General features: G+C 50.0%; 1 protein-coding gene across 1 annotated transcript in view; it reads left to right on the plus strand.

Moving 5' to 3' along the window:
* SYDE2 (synapse defective Rho GTPase homolog 2) overlaps positions 1–23,102 on the plus strand; it is a 46,043-nt gene that overhangs the window by 8,866 nt on the left and 14,075 nt on the right. The window contains exons 2-3 of the mRNA XM_040407920.1: positions 6,672–7,307; positions 13,393–14,483. Coding sequence (XP_040263854.1) covers positions 6,672–7,307; positions 13,393–14,483 — 1,727 coding nt within the window. The remainder of the gene's footprint in view (positions 1–6,671; positions 7,308–13,392; positions 14,484–23,102) is intronic.

The raw sequence follows: 23,102 nt of genomic DNA on the forward strand, positions 1-23,102 counted from the left end.
GTGAGACAAAACATTTTTTGAGCTTTCAATTTAATGAAAACAACGAATAAACTGAAACAGGATGTTTGTTATTCAGCTGATCAAAAGTTTAGGACCACACCTCCAAAAAAAAACTACCCCCCCCCCTCCCCCCCCCCCAAAACAGAAATCCAAGTTCCAAACATGAACTCAGTAATGAGTAGCGCCGCCGTTATTGTTTATCACTTCGAAAATTCGTTTTTCGGCATGCTTGATGCAAGCGTTTCCATGAAGTGAGTGGGAACATTTCTCCAAGTGGTGAAGACGGCCGCACGAAGGCCATCTACTGTCTGGAACTGTTGTCCATTTTTGTACACCTCCCTTGCCATCCATCCCCAAAGGTTCTCAATTGGATTTAGATCAGGGGAACACGCAGGATGGGCCAAAAGAGTGATGTTATTCTCCTGGAAGAAGTCCCTTGTCCTGCGGGCATTGTGTACTGTAGCGTTATCCTGTTGAAAAACCCTGTCGTTACCACACAGACGAGGGCCCTCAGTCATGAGGAATGCTCTCTGCAACATCTGGACATAGCCAGCGGCCGTTTGACGCCCCTGCACTTCCTGAAGCTCCATTGTTCCACTGAAGGAAAAAGCCCCCCAGACCATTATGGCGCCCCCTCCACTGTGGCACGTATAAAACATCTCAGGTGGGATCTGCTTGTCATGCCAGTAACGTTAGAAATCATCAGGACCATCAAGGTTACATTTTTTTTCTCATCAGAGAATAAAACTTTCTTCCACCTTTGAATGTCCCATGTTTGGTGCTCTCTTGCAAAGTCCAAACGAGCAGTTCTGTGGCGTTCAAGGAGACGAGGTCTTTGACTTTTTTTGTTTTTGAAGCCCTTCAGTCTCAGATGCCGTCTGATGGTTATGGGGCTGCAGTCAGCACCAGTAAGGGCCTTAATTTGGGTTGAGGATCGTCCAGTGTCTTGACGGACAGCCAATTGGATCCTCCGGCTCAGTGCTGATGAAATTTTTTTGGGTCTTCCACTTGACTTTTTTGTTCCATAACCCTCAAGATCATTTAAGAAATTCCAAATGACTGTCTTACTGCGTCCCACCTCAGCAGCGATGGCGCGCTGTGAGAGACCCTGCTTATGCAGTTCAACAACCCGACCACGTTCAAAAAGGGAGAGTTTTTTTGCCTTTGCCATCACAACGTGTGACTACCTGACAGAAAATGACAATGAATCCACATCTTTGCACAGATTTGGCCTTTTAAAGGCATGTGGTCCTAAAATTGGGATCAGCTGAAAAACAGCCTGTTTCAGTTTATTCGTTATTTTCAATTAATTGAATGCTCAAAAAATGTTTTGTCTCACTCTCATTTCTTCTTGTTGCATGTTGAAGCTCTACTTGGAACCTCGTTAAGATCCAACCATGTAAAATATGATTTTTTGCCATTTTTCAAGTGGTCTTAAACTTTTGATCAGGACTGTATGTTGCTAGTTTGCAAGTTCCTTGCTATTCTTCCCATATGAAATGCACAGGGCTGGACTCCCGCTCAGCCATCCTCTGTACTAGATGAAGGTCAGGTGTTTCCTCAGTAGAGCCCTTTGGCCGTCATTTACTAAAGACCTGATCCGGTATTAGCAAAAATCGTGCAGGAGGGAGACCTGACCAATTTATCAAGAGATGCGCGTCTCCGAATAAATGTGTCAGATCTTGTGCTGTCCGTACACAGAACGGACATGAGCAGAAGTAGATTTCTGGTGTAATATGAGCTACGTGGTAAATCATTTGGATCGCAGAGCTCCTGCCAGCCTCATCCCACTCAGTTTTGGAAAAGTGGCGAGGGTGTCGGAAAAAGCAAAAAATTTGCCAATTTTGATGCAAACCGGCACATGCAACACAATTTGCAACTTTCCTATGCACCAGCATAGTAAAGACCCCCCGTGTGTTTGGCTCACCGCTGGTTTCCAAAAAAACCTACCCCTTTGGCTCCACTCTGAGATTTTGGTTTGCTGGAATTCTGACACGGCCTTCTGAGCAGAGCTCCACTGATTTCAATGGCCCTTTTGTAAAGAGCGTTGTGTGCGACCCTTCCAAATACGCAGATTTCTAGGTAGATGGTCAGTTTGCTTTGTCGCTGTCGGTCACCACCAATAGGACGCTCTGACGTGTTTCTGCGAATGGGTTCATTGCCCCCTTTATCAAGTGGTTGGCTGTCCAGCTGTTGTAAAGTTGGGAAACTACAACTCCCAGCTGGCTCTGGCATACTATAAGCCAACGCTCTCTAACCTCTGGCTCTCCAGCTGTTGCAAACCTACAACTCCCATCGTGGCTGTCAGTTTTGCAATGGCAGGAGAGCTGCAAGTAGAGACCACCACTGTAAGCATCATACTTGTCAGCAGGCATGCACAAAAAGCTAGGAGTTCCATTATTATTTTTTTACTGCCATTGTTGGTTATTTTTTGTGCATGAGTATTTGGTCTGCATTTTGCATAATTATTTGTAAACCTAAACCAGGAGTGCGTCCAAAATCTGGTAGAGGTGTATGTCTTTCTGTTTATTCTTTGTAGGTTTTGGTTTCTAAATACTGATGCAAAGTGGCCACGGGGAGGGGGGATCAGCTCCTTCCAGACACATGGGCGCCCCTTATCTCCTAAGGGACAAAGGATTCAACATGTGGAAATTTGACATACTTGATTCTGGTCTTCACTGACAGACAGGTAGCCCCCATACACATTAGATTGGATTTTAGGCTGACACCGTACGGATGGATTGTATGTAGCTGGCTTTAGCTTGCAGATGGGTTTTGCTGGCCCAGTGTCCTCCTACTTTAAATTCCTTGACTTTCAGGTGGATATAAAAGGTAGTTTGCCGTAACCCAGCCTGATATTCTCTCCATAGTCCTCCCTGACCAGTCTCCGGGTGCCTGCAATTCTCCCTTGATGCAAGGATCTGCCCTCATCATGCTGATGGCATCCACCAACCATGTGAGGTCTATGGGGAGGATTTTTATCTGTCTGATCCTGTTGCCTCCTCCATAGTTCAGCAGCACCAGATAGAACCTGCTGGATCTGCACACCTGACCCTCGCCACTGTCTGTGGTCTGTATGGAGATCCATTCCATGACTGACTCCTGGTGCTAAAGCCACGAGCGGCCGCCGCACACGGGGGCCTTTCTCACATCCAGGTCACTTTGGTCATAAAAATAGCTCCGTGCATAAGATACCAAGAGGAAGCAAACAACCCAAAGGTCACTCATCGAAGAGGCCGTTAACATTTCAGTTCCTCTGTGTCTTTACCCTCTGCGCCATCTGTACCTACAAAATGTAAAACCATGAAAAAGCAAAACCCACCACATTTGCACACACCGCAAAGTTTGTCTGATGCCTTTTAGGGCAGTTATGCAAAAGCTTTTCTGATCCAAGGGCCACATTTTCAGATTTAACGGGGTTGGCCCATCTCGGACTTTGATGGCACGTCACTAGAATATGCCATCATTGTCAGATGGGCGCGGGTCATATCTCTGGGACTTCCCCAGAGTTCCAGAGGGCCCAAGCTCTGACAATAACGGACCCCTAATAAAACAGGGCTTGCACCCCCCCCCCCCTCCCCCCCAAAAAAGAAAAAAAATTCCTGAGGGATAAAGCTGGCTGGGGGGTTCTTTTGTCGCCCAGCTTTCTTTCCCCAAAATCATTTTTTAACAATTTTTGGATAAATAATAAAATTGTAGAACTTGATTTCTTTTAGGCTCCATTCACACGTCCGCAAATGGGTCTGCATCCGTTCCGCAATTTTGCGGAACGGGTGCGGACCCATTCATTTTCTATGGGGACGGAATGGATGCGGACAGCACACAGTGTGCTGTCCGCATTTGTGGAGCGCGGCCCCGATCTTCGGGTCCGCAGCTCCGCAAAAGATAGAACATGTCCTATTCTTGTCCGCAGCTTGCGGACAAGAATAGGCATTTCTATAGGGGTGCCGGGCGGGTGTGTTGCGGATCCGCAACACACCACGGACGTGTGAATGGAGCCTTAGGCCTCCTGCACACCGTTTTTTTTCTTCGTTTACTGGCCGTTTTTTGCGTTCCGTATACGGTACCATTCATTTCAATGGTTCCGCAAAAAAAACAGAATGTTCTCCGTATGCATTCCGTTTCCGTTGTTCCGTTTAAGGCTCCATTCACACGTCCGTGGTGTTTTGTGGATCCGCAACACACCCGCCCGGCACCCCTATAGAAATGCCTATTCTTTTTCCGCAAGCTGCGGATAAGAATAGGACATGTTCTATCTTTTGCGGACCTGAAGATCGGGGTCGCGCTCCGCAAATGCGGATGCTGACAGCACACTGTGTGCTGTCCGCATCCATTCCGTCCCTATAGAAAATGAATGGGCCCGCACCCATTCCGCAAAATTGCGGAATAGATGCGGACCCATTTGCGGACTTGTGAATGGAGCCTAAAGATAGAACATGTCCTATTATTATTGCCCCCAAATCACGTTCCGTGGCTCTATTCAAGTCAATGGGTCCGCCAAAAAACGGAACACATACGGAAATGCATCCGTATGTCTTCCGTTTCCGTTCCGTTGTTTGCGGAACCATCTATTGAAAATGTTATGCCCAGCCCAATTTTATCTATATAATTACTGTATATGCCATACGGAAAAACCGAACAGAAACGGAAACACAACAGAAACAAAAAACGGAACAACGGATCCGTGAAAAACGGACCACAAAACACTGAAAAAGCCATACGGTCGTGTGCAGGAGGCCTTAGTGTTGTGTTTTGTTTTTTTTTTTGGGTGGATTTTGATGTATTTCTGCTTTGTTAGCCTACTTTCACACTAGCGTTATTCTTTTCCGGCATCGAGTTCCGTCCTAGGGGCTCAATACCAGAAAAGAACTGATCAGTTATATCCCCATGCATTCTGAATGGAGAGAAATCCGTTCAGGATGCATCAGGACGTCTTCAGTTCAGTCTTTTTGACTGATCAGGACGGAGATAATACCGTAGCATGCTGCAGTTTTTTCTCCGTCCAAAATTCCAGAACACTTGCCGGATCCTCCATTTTTATTTATTTTTTTCCCCCATTGAAATGCATTAATGCCGAACGTTCTGGCAAAACGGATCCGGCATTACAGTCTGCGCATGTTCAGACTGCAAAAAATGTGAAAAAAAAAAAAAATCCAGCATTTCAATGCATTTGTCATACAGACCAGGATCCTGATCCGTCTGACAAATGCCATCAGTTTGCATATGTATTGCCGGATCCGGCGACGGAACTGCCTGCCGGAATCCTCTGCCGCAAGTGTGACCGTATCATTACCCCCCGAGCCGGGGACATGTCTGGTGCTGAATAGACGGAGTAGTCTTGATTTAATACAACTTCTGGTTAATCATCAGCCGATGCTGGAGATGGCGACTCGTTACAGTCCTGCACTGAGCTGGAATGCAGCACAAGTAGAAACCTGCCCGTGGTATCGTACCCAGCGCAACGTCAAAGGCTTCAAATAACCTGAATGGCCAAATTATATCCTGGCAATATTCAGCTTCCCGGAGAACGTGAGGCCAGGGGAGCATTGTGCTTTGCAGAAGGCCTGGTGGAATCTGGGTGTTATCCTAGAGACAGGCGACCTTAATAAAAGGGATTGGGTAAACAAGGGTTTAATGCAGCGGGGCAGTGCCGCCTGACAGTGAATGTAGGACGGGCGCCGTGCAGGGACGGGACTAACATCATGAAAGGAGGCAATTAGGAGGAAGCCGTTCGTGGGTCTCTGGTTTTGGCTGATTTCCCTAGTCCTGTTTCAAGGCTGTTCAGTGCAGCAGCCATTGACTTGCTGAGTAGCTACCTATAGGTGCATACCTTGTCCTAGGGTACATTGCTGGATCTTGAGTCCCTTCCAAGCTCTGTCCATGTGAGATGTAGCTGGAAGGACCTGGACCTTGACCCAAGGTCTATACCGGGACCGCCTGACTATTGTATGTCATTTATTATACATCTCTTCACATATGTAGAGTAGGATTTTTAGGACTGTGTCCTTAAATGTGGTTGGAACTGGAGCTCGCCAGTGTTCACCATACCCCCTTTCTGCTCATCATTTTTTGGGGGGTCAAACTGGTTGGACCCCCAATGATCAGATGATTTGGTAGTCAATGAAAAGCCCTTTCATTAGCATCTTGGAGACACTTCTTGTATCCATGCAAAGCTGGTAGCTAGTCGCTGGAAAATCACAATGCCATTATTACAAAAATTAGCCTAAGCCGCCCCCCCCCCCCTTCCCCTTCATCAGTCATCCACAGAATGGGGGCCCATGTCTCCTGAAGCTGGGCCAATGTTTGTGCTTTGTGGACTACAACAGGAGGCACGAGACCCCCGTTCTGTGGAGGCCCCAGAGGTCAATCATACAAGCTAATGAGTAGAAGTATATTGCATCCTCTGGATATACGGATGCGTCGAGGCGGTGGTTTCTTCAACCACCCAGATGTCGTTAGTGCACTTGGTTGTGTCATCCCGGTTCACTTGGTGACTGTTATATTTCATACCGCTAGTCGTCCTTTAGACCCTCCCCATAAAGCATGTCCACCATTTTTGCAGGAGGAGACACTTTGCGTAGACATTATGATCACTGTACCGAATGACCTAATGAGTCTCATTACTTTTATTATTTTTTATCTTTTTTTTTCCCCCCTTATCTCTGGTGCAGACTTCATCGAGAACACCTACACCTCGATGGTCATCAGGCGGGACCTTAAAGTCACCGAGGTGAACCAACACAACCTCCAGCACAACCACATCACCGTCTCAAAGAAACGCAACTGGCTGACGCAGAGCACCCACAAGTCCCATCACGTGAGCGAGAGCCATAAACGGAGCCATCACACCGGCAACTCCACTCATGTCGTCATTAAAGAGACGGTCCTGCAGCTGTCCCGAGCGGACAGAGACGCGTCCAGCAAAGTGCCGGAGGCCGTGCCCTCCGCACCGGCCACTCCGCAACCCGTGCCTACCCGCACCTCTGACCTGAGCGAAGACAATGACGCTGACGACGAAGGGGAAATTTGGTACAATCCAATCCCGGAGGATGATGAGCTTTACATCTGCCCCAAGACCTCCTCCGACCTGGCCGCCGCTGACTTTGGACACGACGTGCCGGAAGTACCCGCCAGACCCGGATGCCTGCCAGGTCCGGGCGAGCCGCTGTCTCCAGCCACTGATAATACTGGAGATTCCTTGGATTCCTCGGACTACGGCGTGCAGCTGTGCAAGCAGAGATTTGTGTGCAAGACGGCGGCTTCCCTGCCTACAGAAGACCCACCTGCGTGCGGATCGCATGACCCTGGTAGGAAGGCTTTGTGCTTCATTCATCTGCTTTATTCTGTATTAACCTCTTTAAGACGTTCTAGTTCACACTTCTTGCTGACGTCTTGAATACACCCAAAGCATGAGCATAATACGAGAGAATCCCCTCCCCATGTCATTGTTGGCGTGGTGCCGCTTATCTGTGAATTGTGGTCTCTGTGCTAATTGTAGGGGCTCATTCACAAAACCAATTAACACCACGATAAATGAGCTGCCCCATACTTTAGTTAGTTTTCCCTTTTTATGTTATTTTTATTTATTTTTTTGTGTTTGTTTCTGGCCCTCACACCTTATTACTGTTAAAGAGGACCTCTCGCCTCTCCAACTCGCATGTCCCGTGGAATAACAATTCTGGAGCATCTATTATCGTTCTCTGTTGTGCCATTCCTCTAATATTCCTGCTAGAAGTTTCTGACTGAATTAACAGCAGCCTGCATTGAAGGTCCTTCTGGGTATTGGCAGATGGGGCTGTGTCCCCGGGCAGCACTGATTCTGATAGTATCAGACGGTGCAGGGGCACTCCCTATCCCCACCTGGTAACGCCCGTCTGGGCCTTTATTGCAGACGAGTTATTTATATCTTTTTAGTAGGTGTAAAAGAGGAATTCCACAGGCTAGTCATGAGAATAGAGGCTTCATAATTATTGCATGGGGAATGCAAGTAGTTACTAACGTAGACCTGTCGGGAGAGGAGACGGCTCCTTTTTAAACGAGATGAACTGATGAACAGTCCACTGAACTGTGCCTTCGTTGTATAAGGGTCCATTCACACGTCCGCAATTGCGGACCCATTTATTTCTATGGGGCAGCATTATGTCTGCAATTCCGTTCCCGAAAAAAAAAAAAAGAACATGTCCTATTCTTGTCCGCAATTGCGAACAAGAATAGGCATATTCTATTAGTGCCGGCAATGTGCGGTCTGCAAAATGCGGGACTCACATTGCCGCTGTCCGTGTTTTGCGGATCCGCAAAACACACACGGATGCGTGAATGGACCCTAGGGCTGCCTTCACACGTGGCCGGTTTGCAGACATTTCTTCGACTGAAAATCAGTTCCAGTCCCCTGAATGGGGCTGCTGAAAATCACGTCTTTACCGCCAGAACGACCCCATTCAGATGAATGGAACAGATTTTTCAGTCGCAGAAATTTCTGCAACAAAATCGTGTCGTGTGTGAATACATCCTAATGGGCATTGTACACACAGGGGGCAGATTTATGAGATTCTCAAAAAGAAAAACTGCCTTTTTGGTTATAGCAACCGCTCGCAGCGCCGCTTTTATTTTTTTTCAAGAGCACTAGAAGGTCCAGACCTTTGAAAATTCGTGCATGCATTGAGTCCCCCCCCCCCCCTACCCCCTTCTTGTGGATGATTTAAAAAAGATCTGCTTCTCGTACTGTAAATTGGTGCAGAATCCTCATCACAAATCCAGCCTAAGGTTCCGTTCACACACAGCAGGTTTTACCACTAAATTTTGGCGCGGACAGCCTCACCGAAAACTCGTCGGCAGCTGCGTCCTCTCTGCCTCCCGTTCACTACAATGGGAGGCTGCGCCGAGGATCGCAGAGGCTTCAAGCCACGTAGAGAAAGGACACGTTCCCTCTTGGACGCAGCCGCCGGCGTTTTTTTTTTATCATTTTTTTTCGGTGGAATTTTGGCACGGCTGTCCACGCCAAACTTGTGCTGTAAAACACGCCGTGTGAACGGGCCCTAGGAAATGAAAGCTGTGCTGTGGGCAACAGACGGGTTTTTCGTTTTATACAATTTCGCATATTCCACCCCCCTCTACAAGGGTCTTCTTGAATCTAGTAACCCCTGTGAAGATATTCAACCCAGCATAAGACAACTTGGCCTGATAGTCTGTGGAAGTGTATACAGACCCCTAGGACATCGGAGGGGAAGGGGGGCGCGTCGTCGTCAGTGCTTTGCAGGTCTCTGGTCGTCTTCTGCGATGTGATCTAATCTCGGCCATGTTATGTTAAAGGAGCCAGAAAAGCTGAGAAGCTTTAATATCCGGGTTTGCTGTGGCTCGTTACTGCTGTATGAGAGGGGCTTTGTCCTGCTCTGGTAAATGGACCGTCTGTGACGTGCACCCCCCGCCCCCATCCCCTCCATAAACAGCTCTTATGTGGCTGCTCTCCGGCTACTCCCTTCACATCTATACTCACATCTTCGTATTTTCTATATGTCCCTCTTTCTGCGTCAGCTCGCTGCCCATTAGTAGTTCTCGTCCAGAAGCGCTCACCTTTTTGTCCTGCGGCTGTAGGCTTGTTGGGAGTTGTAGTTTCGGCACAGTTGAAATCTAGTCTCTTGGCTTTTGCAACATGCAAAACATAAAGGAGAACTTATTATGCGACTTGCATCTATTTTGTCACGTTGAAGGAAAGTCGCCAATTTTGGCTCGCTGCGGTAATGTGCAACTTTTCAATTTTACATCCCTCTTGCCACATTGCATGGAGTTGCCTTTCCCAGCCTGAAAGACTTGGGCCTCATGCACACGACCATAGGCAGCAGGTCTGCAATACGGGCACCGGCCATGTGCGTGCACCGTATCACGGATAATGACCCGATCACCTGACTAGGTCCGCGGTATGGAACGGAGGCACGGATCGGAAACCCATGGAAGCACTGCGAAGTGCTTCCGTGGGTTTACCTCCGTGCCTTTGCAACACAAAAACGTAGTGCATGCACTGCTTTTTTTGCGGTGAGGACCATCGGGTGGAATCAAGGGAATGTGTCCGCAGACGGGCAGGTACACGATCGGTGCCCTTGCATTGTGGACTGTAATTTGTGGTCCACAGGACGGGCATGGCTGGCACACTGTCGTGTGCATGAGGCCTTAGGCTTCATATATGGACAGGGCCGGGTACTTTTGGTCCACAGGTAGCAGATACGGATACCTTCAATCTGCGTTCCCTCCCAGCCACAATACGGCAAAGAATAGCACATGTTCTTCAATATACGGAACAGCCACACGGATCCGCAGAAAATACGGGTTTGCGCCTGGAAATGAATGGGTCTGTGTGCCGACAACACAGATGGAAAATGTGGTCGTGTGCATGAAGCGTTACTGTAACTTGCTCCAGAAAGGCCTGTGAACTACAGTACGGACCTGTCCCATCCAGAGTAGCGGCCATTCGTTTGCCAGAAGTTACACCAGACTTGAGACCTGTACGGCTTTAACGGAAGTGCGCTGGAGTAAGAGTGGCGTATGAATCGCCAGTCTTGGGGTTTGTTCACATCTGCGTTGACTTTTCCGTTATTCCGTTCTGCAAGAGGAATAGAACAAAAAAAAGTGCCGTCATCCACGTTTAGCTTTAGAGCATCAGTCACACTCGGTGTCCACTCGTCAGGTCTCCACAGTCTTTGGCGGAAGATAAAGTTCGGCTGCAGGACTTTACTTTCCCCCAAAAGTAACGGATACCTGGCGGAAAGGAGGTTTCCATTTCTTCACACTATAGCCAATGGAAGACGTCTCGTTTGTGTCCCTCATTCAGTCCGTTTATTGGAGCCTCCTCCTTCTATTCCTCTCGCAGTCCACGCAGATGTCAATAAGCCATTAATAATTTTTTGTAATACTGGGAGTTGTAGTCTCACAGCTGCTTGAATGTAGGCCAGCACTTGTGGGGCAATGAGGAGAGTAGTAGTTTCACAAGCGCTGGGAGGCGCTGGGTTTAAGGCCACCGGTTCGGAGGGAGGAATGCGTTCAGGGCCCTCTATTATGTTGTGATGTTCCGGCCGTGCAGTATTTCTGGGTGTTTTTCTTCTTTTTCTGCAGTTGTGGCTATTCCTGGAAGTTCAGCAGATGTGACCCTGGATATCGGAGTTTAGGATCCAGCTCAGGGTCTCTGAATTCATGGTTGCTCGCTCAGGGTCACTTCCCTCTTCTTCCTTGTTTTTCGCAGAACTTTATCGGCATCTGTTCATGTAATAGATAAAATATATGGTTTATTTCCCAGAATTTCTGGCAATAAAATCTCCTAGACCGTAGGGTACATTCACACGACGGGCATTAAAGACTGATACGCATTTTTTTTTTTGTTTTTTTTTTCATCGCATTTTTTGCATCCATTTCCTGAATGTCCATCCATTTTTAACAGCTGATGAATTTCATATGCGTTTTTTATTTTTATCCCCCCAAACCCTGTAGTGCCCTCAGTATATATTATGCCCCTCTTTAGTGCCCTCAGGACTCATGTTGGGCCCCCAGTATCCATTATGTCCCCCTTGGTGCCCCCCAGTATGTATTACGGCCTCCTTTGTGTATAGCTTAGATATATAGAATATGTATGTGTGTATATCTCTTTCACACTAGCGTTATTCTTTTCCGGCATTGAGTTCCGTCCTCGGGGCTCAATACTGGAAAAAAAGTATTATTTAGTCAGTTTTGTCCTAATGCATTCTGAATGGAGAGCGATCTGTTCAGGATGCATCAGTTCAGTCCCTCTTACGTTTTTTGAACGGAGAAAATACTGCGGTTTTCTCTCTGGCCAAAAATCTGATCACTTGCCGAATCCGGCATTAATTTACGTTGAAGTGTATTAATGCCGGCATTAAGTGTTCCGGCAAAACGGATCCGGCTTTCAGGTCTGCGCATGACACTGGAGAGACGGATATTTCAATGCATTTGTCAAATGGATATGCATCCGGATCCGTCTGACAAATGCCATCAGTTTACGTCAGGACTGCCGGAATCCTCTGCCGCAAGTGTGAAAGTTCCCCTAAATTCACTTTAGCCATTTCTTAGTTATGTCTAATGCTAGGAAAGCTGACAGAAAGCCAAGATAGCGCCATTACCTTTAGGCCTCTTTCACACGAACAATACGTATTGTGTCCGGATGCATTCAGCGAATCTCGCACCATTTCGTAAGCAAGTTCAGTCAGGTTTTTGTCTGTAATTGCGTTCAATATTTGTTTTTCCGCGCGGGTGCAATCAGTTTTGATGCATTGCATCTGTTTTTCACTTGAAGTCCCATTCATTTCTACGGGGCCAGTGCCGCATGAAAAATGCTGAATATAGAACATGGTGCAAATTTTTTTTATTTTTTTTAAATTTTAATATATTTATTTTATTTCTCCCCCCTGAACGCAGAAATGATGTGTGAAAACCAACGCTCATGTGCACAGACCCATTGAAATGAATGGGTCAGGATTCAGTGCGGGTGCTATGCGTTCACTTCACGCATCGCACCCGCGTAGAAAACTCGCTCCTGTGAAAGGGGCCTTTAAGGTGATGTACAGGATTAGAAAAACATGGCTGCTTTCTTCATGAAACTACATTGAAGGGAATGGTTTTGAGCTGCAGTACCACACACAACCTTGGGAACTAGTGTGGTGCTGTTGTTCAAAGAAAGCCGTGTTTTTCTGAATTGCTTGGCTACCCCTCAGGTCTTGTAACGTGACCACACACATGGATATCCCCCATCATCCCCAGAAATGAAGCAGCTGCCTTTACTTCCTCTTCTCCTCATCGCCATGACCTATTGTTGTAGTCTGTTCATTCTAGGGATGGGCGTTCCCGTCTGCTGGGACCCCAACAATCTCCCCAAATGAAGGGGCCACAACACTAGGTAACCGGCCTTTATAAGAAGCCATATTGGGGGTCACCCAGCTTTACTAAGAGAGAGCTGAATGGCGATAACTCATGGAGCACAGTATACCGTAGATTCGGACGTTAGTTTTTGGAGTCTTGTGGATTGTGGAGGATTGAGGTATGTTCCCATAAAGGGGATATTTTTAAATAAATATTTTTGCCAAAAACACATGCAGTTTTCCTCCATTAATTTCAAATGGGGAATCCGCATGTTAATTCAAACTTTTTTCAGTTTTTCTGCTTGTGGCTTTCAAAAAAAAAATAAATAAAAAATGCACCTGAGAAAGTGTCCAGACTGAAAATCACATAAAAAAATGCATAAAAAAAAAATATATATCCAAAAAAACTGATACAGGTTCCGCGCAGAGGCAATACTCAGTGTGAACATACCCTTGAAGTGTTAATGTGCAAAGGAAAAAAAGTCTCATGTTATTTATAATTTTTAATTTTTTATCTTTCCCAAAATTTTCTTAGGTCCGAAGGTTATTTCCCCTGCTCCAGTTGACTTCTCCCCTCCTTGTAGCCCCAACCCTGTGAAGAAAGGAGGAAGCATCAACTGGTCTCTCCCAGATAAAATCAAATCTCCCCGGACAGTACGGAAATTGTCCATGAAAATGAAAAAATTGCCGGAGCTCAGCAGAAAGCTGAGTGTCAAAGGTACATCGTGGAGCCATTCAAGCTCCGACCACCCGTCTTCCACCTCTAAAGGAAACTGTCAGGAAGGAGGTCACGCGACTTCGCTATCATCTTCCGGACAAGCAGCGGCTGCCGCCAGCCGGAACGTAATCAGTCGATATCACCTTGATAGCAGCGTCTCTTCCCAGCATAGCTACAAAAAGAAAAGTTCGGGGACCTCCAAATCTTCGAGTAAAGGGGGCTATCTGAGCGACGGTGACTCCCCAGAACTTATAGCCAAGTCCGGTAAACATGGAGGAGAGAGCAGGTCCACCAAGGGCAAGGAGCCCCTGTCGACTGGTAATGCAAAGTCTGATTTGGACATCGACGCCTTTCGACACTACAGCTTTTCCGACCAACCAAAGTGTTTCCAGTTTGTCTCCGGGCTCATGAGCCTTCACTTCTATGGGGCCGAGGATTTAAAGCCCGCAAGAATAGACTCCAAGGATGTTTTCTGCGCCATCCAAGTGGACTCTGTGAATAAAGCTAGAACGGCGTTGCTGACCTGCAGGACTTCCTTTCTAGACATGGATCACACGTTTAACATTGAGCTGGAGAATGCCCAGCACCTAAAACTGGTTGTGTTCAGCTGGGACCCAGCCCCAAAGAAGAACCGGGTTTGTTGCCACGGGACCGTCATCCTGCCGGCCCTTTTTAGGGTGACAAAAACCCACCAGCTGGCTGTGAAGTTGGAGCCCCGGGGGTTAATCTATGTAAAGCTGAGCCTCATGGAGCAGTGGGAGAACTCAGCAGACCGTATTGGAGTGGATCGAGAGCCCATAGTGTTCGGGGTCGACGCTCGTCAAATTGTTGAGAAGGAAAATTCGGGACTAATGGTCCCACTACTCATGGACAAATGTATAATGGAAATAGAAAAGAGAGGCTGCCAGGTAACGTCACTACTACAACTCTTACTGTTGCAAAAAAAAGTCACTAAGCAATGAATAGAACATTCCAAATGAAGAATTGCAATATACTGTAAGTGGCATAAAAAAAAATAGTATTTTTAGGTATGTTTTTCTCTCTGGTATCACCCGCTTCTGTTTGTTCTGGTTCACCTTCAACTGCCTTCAGAGGTAAACTAATATTCTTAGTATCTTCCCTGCTCCTTCCCTCCTCTTGGTTATAGTGATCTTGTAGTGACACAGATCAGACACCAGTCATACATCGCTACTTCAGAGAACGTACCATATTTTTCACTTTATAAGACTCACCTGCCCATAAGACGCACCTAGGTTTTAGAGGAGGAAAATAAGACAAATATTTTAGTCGGACTTCAGATCAGACCCCCTAGTCTTCATCGGATCTCCGGATCAGACCCCCCCCCCCCCCCCCTCCTAGTCTTCATCGGACCTCAGGATCAGACACCTCCTCCCCCCCCCTAGTCTTCATCGGACCTCAGGATCAGACACCCCCCCCCAGTCTTCATCGGACCCCCCTTCCATAGTCTTCATCAGACCTCAGGGTCAGACCCCCCCCCCCCTTCCCCCTAGTCTTCACCGGACCTCAGGATCAGACCCCCCCTAGTCTTCATCGGACCTCAGGGTCAGACATAAAATAAATAAAAAAAACAACTTACCTCTCCTGCTCCGAATGGTGCGCTCCACTTGCACTCACCGAACCCTGGTCAGCTGCCGGCGCCGCACTGCACTGTGACCTGACGACGCACAGTGTCTGTTCATAGTGCTCGCCTACATTCACTATGTCACTTGACAGGGTACTGGTTACTTACACTCGACCCCTTCTTCAGGCTGCTTTCCACCCCATCCCTCCTCTACTTCACCTCCAACCTTCCCCCAAATAACACACCGACACCTGGATGGATAAATTGGCCACAGCAGCCTTTTATTAAACAAAACATACATATATAGTTGTCACATTAACCTAACCCAGGGGGAGGTCCTTGAAGCCCGGAAACCTTGGAAACCATGCCGGGGTGGCCAACCTTACCTCCAGCCGTTGCACCTTAGCTCGGAAGCACCACGGTTGACACACCCCAACAATCCCGCCACAGCCGCCAAGCAACCATGGGAGTCCAGCCCCCACCGTGGGGCCCTCCCATCCTCGTCCTCTGATAAACCCACCGACTCCAAGGACCTCCCACCGCCAAACTAAGCCGCCGCGACAATAACCTTCCTTCTTCTTCCTTCTTCATTCTTCGCCTTTTCTTCTTCCCTTCTTTATTCTTCCCCCTTTTCCATTTTTTTTTTTTTTTTTATCTAATTCTTTTTTTTTTTTTTTTTAAAGAACCCTCAATATGCAGACAGCACGCAACCCCAACCCATACCAACAGCTATTTCCAAAGGGGGGCCCAGCCCCCTCTCTCCCCCCCCCAAAACAAGGGTGGGTGGGCGGGGGTCAGTACGCACAAAATGGCCCCTGTCTCCTACCACGCGTCCCCTCTTAACCCCTTTGTTCCCCTCCCACCAACTCAAACCTACCAATCCCTAACCATGACCAGGGAGGGGTCTCCTTAAACCACCCCCTGTCATGTTCGCCTCCCCCTATGCTACGCCTTCAGTCCGGCTTCTTCTTGACAGGGTACTGGTTACTTACACTCGACCCCTTCTTCAGGCTGCTTTCCACCCCATCCCTCCTCTACTTCACCTCCAACCTTCCCCCAAATAACACACCGACACCTGGATGGATAAATTGGCCACAGCAGCCTTTTATTAAACAAAACATACATATATAGTTGTCACATTAACCTAACCCAGGGGGAGGTCCTTGAAGCCCGGAAACCTTGGAAACCATGCCGGGGTGGCCAACCTTACCTCCAGCCGTTGCACCTTAGCTCGGAAGCACCACGGTTGACACACCCCAACAATCCCGCCACAGCCGCCAAGCAACCATGGGAGTCCAGCCCCCACCGTGGGGCCCTCCCATCCTCGTCCTCTGATAAACCCACCGACTCCAAGGACCTCCCACCGCCACAGAAGCCAAGGCTTGACCTCTTAAGCCTTGGCGTCCCTCCACACCCGCACTGCAACCTCAATGCCTTCCTGCAAAGCTAAACACCACATGTCTATACCCAGCGCATTCAAATGAACCCCGTCACTGCGCCAATAGCCACCAACACCCTTCTCCAACTCATGATGCCTGACCGCCAAAGCCCCATTCCGAACCATAAACCTCCCTATTGCCCTGTTTGCCTTCACCCTCGCCCTATTCACACCCTCAACTGAGCGAGCCCCCCTCCAAACCGTACGAGGCACCATGTCTGACCAGACCGTCACCATGCCCGGGTAAAGGGACCACAATCTAAGCAGGTCAAATTTAACATCCCTCACCAACTCCCGTGAAGGACGCGCACACAAATCATTGCCCCCCACATGCAATACGAGCACATCTGGAGCCCTATCCTGCTTCACGAACTGGTGGAATTCCGGCAGCATACCCTTCCACATCATGCCCCGCCTGCCTATCCACCTTACCACTGCCACGTCCCGCGCCAAACCGAGCTGCTGGCCATCAGGCCGAACTGCCGCCCGGAGAGCTCCCCAGAAAACGTAGGAGTGCCCTAGCACCCACACCAACGCCGGACCGGAACCTGCAAAGAAACGAAAAAACATAACAGAACCAAAATCTATTGGCCGACTCCACACCTCCTAAACAACTCCCTTCACGACAAGTCACCACCCCCCAAGCCCTTCCAGGCGCACATAAGACCTGAACCGCACTGACTCCCATCTCCCGATCTTCTTGATGACCTCCTCCCCCAAACCCCACCTGGCGGCCTCTGTCGCCGCCCCTATCCGAAAAGAATGACTAGCATAACCCGCATCCCCCAGACCCAACTGAACCAAGCACCGTCTGAAAACTGCCGTGAACTGAAACCTAGACAAAAAGGCCCCATCCGCATGCACCAACAGGGGGGTGGCCACCCTACCCCTTTCACAACCGTAATCATGCCAACAGCGAACAGGACACATTTCACACTCCGGGACACTAAACAACACCAGCCGCCTGCCTCTTCCCTCCACATCAGTCTTGGACCGCCGCAAAACTATCTCCATCCGGTCCGGAAAAACATCCACATCATCACACAACAGGCCCCCCACCCTATCCGTTGCCGGGCAGACCAGCTCCCCCACTCTCAAAGCCCCGAAAAATGCCAATGAAAACGCTAAGCGAAACAAACGCACCTCCCATGGCGATGTGCACACATCCGCCAATGTCCTACCCAACTGCAACAACATCACAAACGACACTGGGCGGCGAGAATCCTTCCCCGTACCATCCCTGCGCCACCCCTTTAATGCCCTCCTCATCAAAAAAGCCTTAGTAATGTCGACCATACCCCGCAAGCGACACCCAAAAGCCACGCCCGCGATCCAACCATTCATCCTGGTGACAGACCATCCTTCCTCCCTACAATGACCAATAAACAACAACAGGGGGATCTCAAGATCCTCCCGCTCCCCCACCCCCAACTTCACCTTCCACTCTTCCCACCCCCGCCAAGCTCCAGCATACTTATCCCATGTCACAGGCGCCAAGGATGACCGAATCAAACCCATCACCGCGGTTCCAGGATTTCCCAAATCCCCGCCGGACACTCCAAGCCGACCTCCGCTGCTCCAGGAGCCAGCTGCCGAAAACGGTCCCACTGCGAACGAGAGAGGGCATCAGCAATACAGTTATCCACACCGGGCACGTGAACCGCCACGACCCACGCATTGAGTAGCAGGCATTCTAACACCAATTTTTGTAGCAGCCGCACAACCAATGGTGAAGAAGCCGACAAACTATTAATTGCTTGCACTACCCCCAAATTGTCGCAGTGGAACCGAACCGTCCTATTACGAAACAGGTCCCCCCACAACAACACCGCAACGACAATCGGAAACAGCTCTAATAACGCTAGGTTACGCACCCATCCCTTACTAACCCAACTGTCCGGCCACCTGCCCGCGCACCACTGGCCCCCCAGATAGACCCCAAAACCGCAACCCCCCGCCGCATCAGAAAACAAATCAAAATCAAACGAACTAACCTCCTCCATGAACAAAGAACGCCCATTATATTGTTCCAAAAACATACCCCAAACTCGCAAATCAGCCTTCAACTCCCGACCCAACCGTACAAAATGATGAGGGGCCTGAACCCCCCCCGTGGCCCCCGCCAACCTCCTACAGAAAATCCTCCCCATCGGCATAACCCGGCATGCAAAGTTGAGCTTCCCCAGAAGAGACTGCAAATCCCTCAATTTGATTTTTTCCAATCTCCCCGCCCTCGCCACTGCTTGCCTAAGGTCCTCCACCTTATCCAATGGCAACCTGCACTCCATCCTCCCAGAGTCTATTACTATCCCTAAGAAGCTCAATTCCGTAACCGGACCCACCGTCTTTTCCCCCGCCAACGGAACCCCAAACGCCTCAAACAACGCAAACAACGTGTTCAACAAGACTGAACACACCCGGGACTGAGCCGGACCCACACAAAGGAAATCATCCAGATAATGGATGACCGACTCGCACCCTGACGCATCCCGAACTGCCCACTCTAAAAAAGAACTAAACGCCTCAAAGTAAGCACACGATAAGGAGCACCCCATTGGTAAACAACGGTCCACGAAAAAACCCCCATTCCAAAAACACCCCAACAGATGCAAGCTATCTGGATGCACTGGCAACAGCCTAAAAGCCGCCTCAATGTCGGTCTTTGCCATTAAGGCTCCCTGCCCATACCCCCTCACCAATGCCACTGCCGCATCAAATGAAGTATAGACCACGGAACACATCGCCGGGTCAATACCATCATTGACCGACGTTCCCTTAGGGAAGGACAGATGGTGAATCAGCCTGAATTTATTAGCCTCCTTCTTTGGAACCACCCCCAATGGCGACAAACGCAGTGCCGCTAAAGGAGGCTCCAAAAAGGGTCCCGCCATCCTACCCAACCTAACCTCCTTTGCCAGTTTTTCCGTGACTACCTCCGGGTGCTCCCTAGCCGACCGCAAGTTCTTCCTAACCAAAACCGCTTCAGACGAAACAAACGGAATCCGAAAACCAAACGCAAACCCATTTTTTAACAACTCCGCCGCTCCCCTATCCGGGTACCTATCGAGGTACGGGACCATCCTTGCTAGCCGCACCGGCGTCGCCCCCTTTTCCAGAATTATCCCCTCCCCTATGCTTCCCCCCTTTAAAGCACCTCGCCGCTCCATGTGCCCCCCCGCAAGTTGAGCACTCGTGCTTGAACTTGCACTTTGCCCCGAACTTGCATCCCCCTTCATTAAACAGGAAGCACAGCCCTTTCGCGGATGCTGACGCAAAACCCGACTGGCCTCCTCCCCCCACCTCCCCTCGAAAGGACTGACCCCCCCTTACCGGCGCCGTAACCTTTAACCACAGCGCGATATCCTTGTGGTCCCACCGAATACCCTGCCGCACCGCCTTCCGCTGCCGAAACTGCTCATCGTAGCGCAGCCAGGCCAGCCCCCCATACACCCGATAGGCCTCCCCTATCGCGTCCAGATAACAAAAAAGAGCGGAACAACATTCCGGCTCCTTCTCCCCTATAACACTAGCCAATATCGCGAAAGCCTGCAACCAGTTCGCAAACGTCCGCGGTATCAACCTATGCCTCCTCTTCTCCTCCTCCTCCCTTTTCCCCTCATCCTTCCTCACCCTATCCAGGTTAAACTTCTCAAGAGGGAGCAGCGAAAAAATATCCACATACTCCCCCTTCCAGATCCGATCCCTCACCTCCTGCTTCAAATGGGCCCCCAGCGGCCCCTCAAAGCAAACATAAACTTCACCTTTTGCCCGGTCATCTAACCGAGACTCACCCCCCTCCACCACTCCACCGGCCTGCGTCTGCACTGACACGCTAGCCGCCCGCACCTCCGCAACCGTACCCCCACAACTCTGTACCCCACAGGGACCCCCCGACGCCCCCCAAACAGGCAACGGTGACAGGCCCCCAGCCCCCCAGCTAGCCGCCAGCCCCGCCAAACCCCCCAGTAACTGACCTAAACCTCTGCTCAAATCAAGGTGGGCTCCCCCACCCCCAGCCCCAGCCAAACTAGCCCCCAGCTGCACTAACGGTCCCCAAGGTGTCTCACCTGGCTGCGTGGGTGCTGTGACCCCACCAGCCGCAGGTCCTGCATCCAGAAGAGCCGGTCTCTGCGCAGATCCTCCAGGGGCATCTTCTTCCAGGCGTCGCACCCCTCCACCGGACGAAGATCCACTGCTAGAGGCAAATTCTTCAAGGAGGGCCGGCCCCTCCCCCTCTCTACTGCCGGACATCACCGCCGGGAGCCTGCTGCCTCCTGCCTCCTGGCCTGCAGCAGCTCCGCCATTCTGTCCACCTCTCCCACGCTGAGAGGCCCCAGTCACCGCTCCATGGACTGGGCCTGCCGCACCGGGTCCCGCCTCCAACCGCCGTCCATCACGCCGGGCAGGCCTGGCACAGCCTGCAGCCGAGCTCCGCCGCTTGCCAGGATTCCTCCCACGCCTGGGCGTCCGTGGAGGCACAGGCACAGACTGCCCCAGGCGTGAAGGGTCCCTTGAGGGGCTCCTTTTTCGGCGCTGAGCCCTAGGGGGCGCCATCTCTTGACTAAGGCGCGCCGGCGGTACGGACCGCCGCGGCCGGGACGTCTGAGGCAGAGGCAAAGCGGGCGCCTCTGCCACCCCCTGCAGCAACTCCTGGATCCGACCCTGCAGCCAGTCCTCGCCTTTCTCCGCTGCCGCTGCCCTAAGCTGCGATATCAGCACCTCCATTGCGCGTCTGGATGGCGGTCAGTACGCACAAAATGGCCCCTGTCTCCTACCACGCGTCCCCTCTTAACCCCTTTGTTCCCCTCCCACCAACTCAAACCTACCAATCCCTAACCATGACCAGGGAGGGGTCTCCTTAAACCACCCCCTGTCATGTTCGCCTCCCCCTATGCTACGCCTTCAGTCCGGCTTCTTCTACACTATACGCAGTCAGGACACAGCACAGAGTGGCACCCAGAAAACAACCAGGGAGCGGTAAGTACAGCCAGCGCTATACTCGCCGCTCCCGTGTCTTCTGCATACTAATGAGTGCTTCCATAAAGAAAGCTTGCATTAGTATTCGCTTTCTTAGACCCCTGGCATTTTCCCCCCCAATTTTGTTTGGAAAAGTGCTTCTTATAAAGCGAAAAATGCGGTATATAGCTTTGTCTCTCTCTAGACAGTGGAGAAGGGAATTGTGGGGGATTACATACTATGTATCTCTGGGGCAATATGTGAGGGACTATTTTCTGTGCAGAGAGAAGCAGGTGTTCGACGAGCTGCTGCTCACCTCCCACAGACAGGGAAGAAGGTCCGCTAGATAAGTGAATAAAAGTGTTATAAATCTGTGAAATAACCCGGTTTAAGATGATTGAAGCCAGTCTGCATTTGGTGCCATTTTGTCCGCTACGTAACGGGGATCCACAACAGGAGAATGTCCGTTCTCTAGTATGGCAGTGACCTCATAATAATGTACATTGTCCAAAGGGTCTCATCACCTCTCCATTGGCTGTGACAATTACAAGGACTTGTAATGGCGTCTCCTGTGTTCCTCTAAGGTATCCGAAACATAGCTCTGCGTGTAAGGCCTCTTGCACACGAACGTGTGCGCCCCGTAATGCACGAACACCCACCGTGGGGCAGCCGCAGCGGATCGCGGACCCGTTCGCTTTAATTGGTCCGCGATCTGGCTATTCCGCAAAAAGATTGGGCATGTTCTATCTTTTTGCGAAATGGACGTACGGGACTCTGTAGTGGTTCCGATCCGCATCTCCGAATTTGCGGACGCATTGAAGTGAATGGGTCCGCATCCGTGATGCGGAATGCACACGGAACGGTGCCCGTGTATTGCAGATCCGCAATACGGCCACGGAGCACGCACTGTCGTGTGCAATAGGCCTAGCTCTGGGTGATTTCACCTTGCCGTTTGCACTGTCTGACCGAGGTATACGTGAAGAGGATTTCTTGAAGTATACCTCGGACTGATGCTGGTAACGTATACGTACAGTGGTATCCGTGGTAGGCTGTGGGGTGTACTCGTCCATGCCTCTGCACGGCAGAAAAGACCTTGCAATATGGACCAGCCCAGCAGAGGCCTCTATCAGATTGGCATAAGTTTGATCTGTGCACCATTAGCTTTCCCAGACACTGAAAGCGGCCTAGGTTTCCAGTAAAGTCTTTAAGAACCTGCGATGGAGGCAGATGTGAACGCAGCCTTAGCCATGGAGTCGGCACATTATTGTTCTCCTGAATGTCCTGTCCCGGGGTCTATCTCTTACCGCTCCGTGGTGTTTGCACAGGATAAAATGAATGGTCTCGGATTTAGCACCTGCCAGGTGTCCTTGTACATAGATGTTTGCACATGTTGGTGGCAGATGTCTGCCTCATTGGGGCGGGGGGGGGGGGGGGGGGGGGGGGGGGGTTACTGGGCGACCGTCCTCGTCTGTGCAAGGTACAAAGTCTGTTTAAATACGAGAGTGGTCACAAATACAAGATTGCTAGGATACAAGTCTTCTGTGAGAAATG

The sequence above is a fragment of the Bufo bufo genome, chromosome 9, assembly GCF_905171765.1.
Source record: "Bufo bufo chromosome 9, aBufBuf1.1, whole genome shotgun sequence".
NCBI lineage: Eukaryota > Metazoa > Chordata > Amphibia > Anura > Bufonidae > Bufo > Bufo bufo.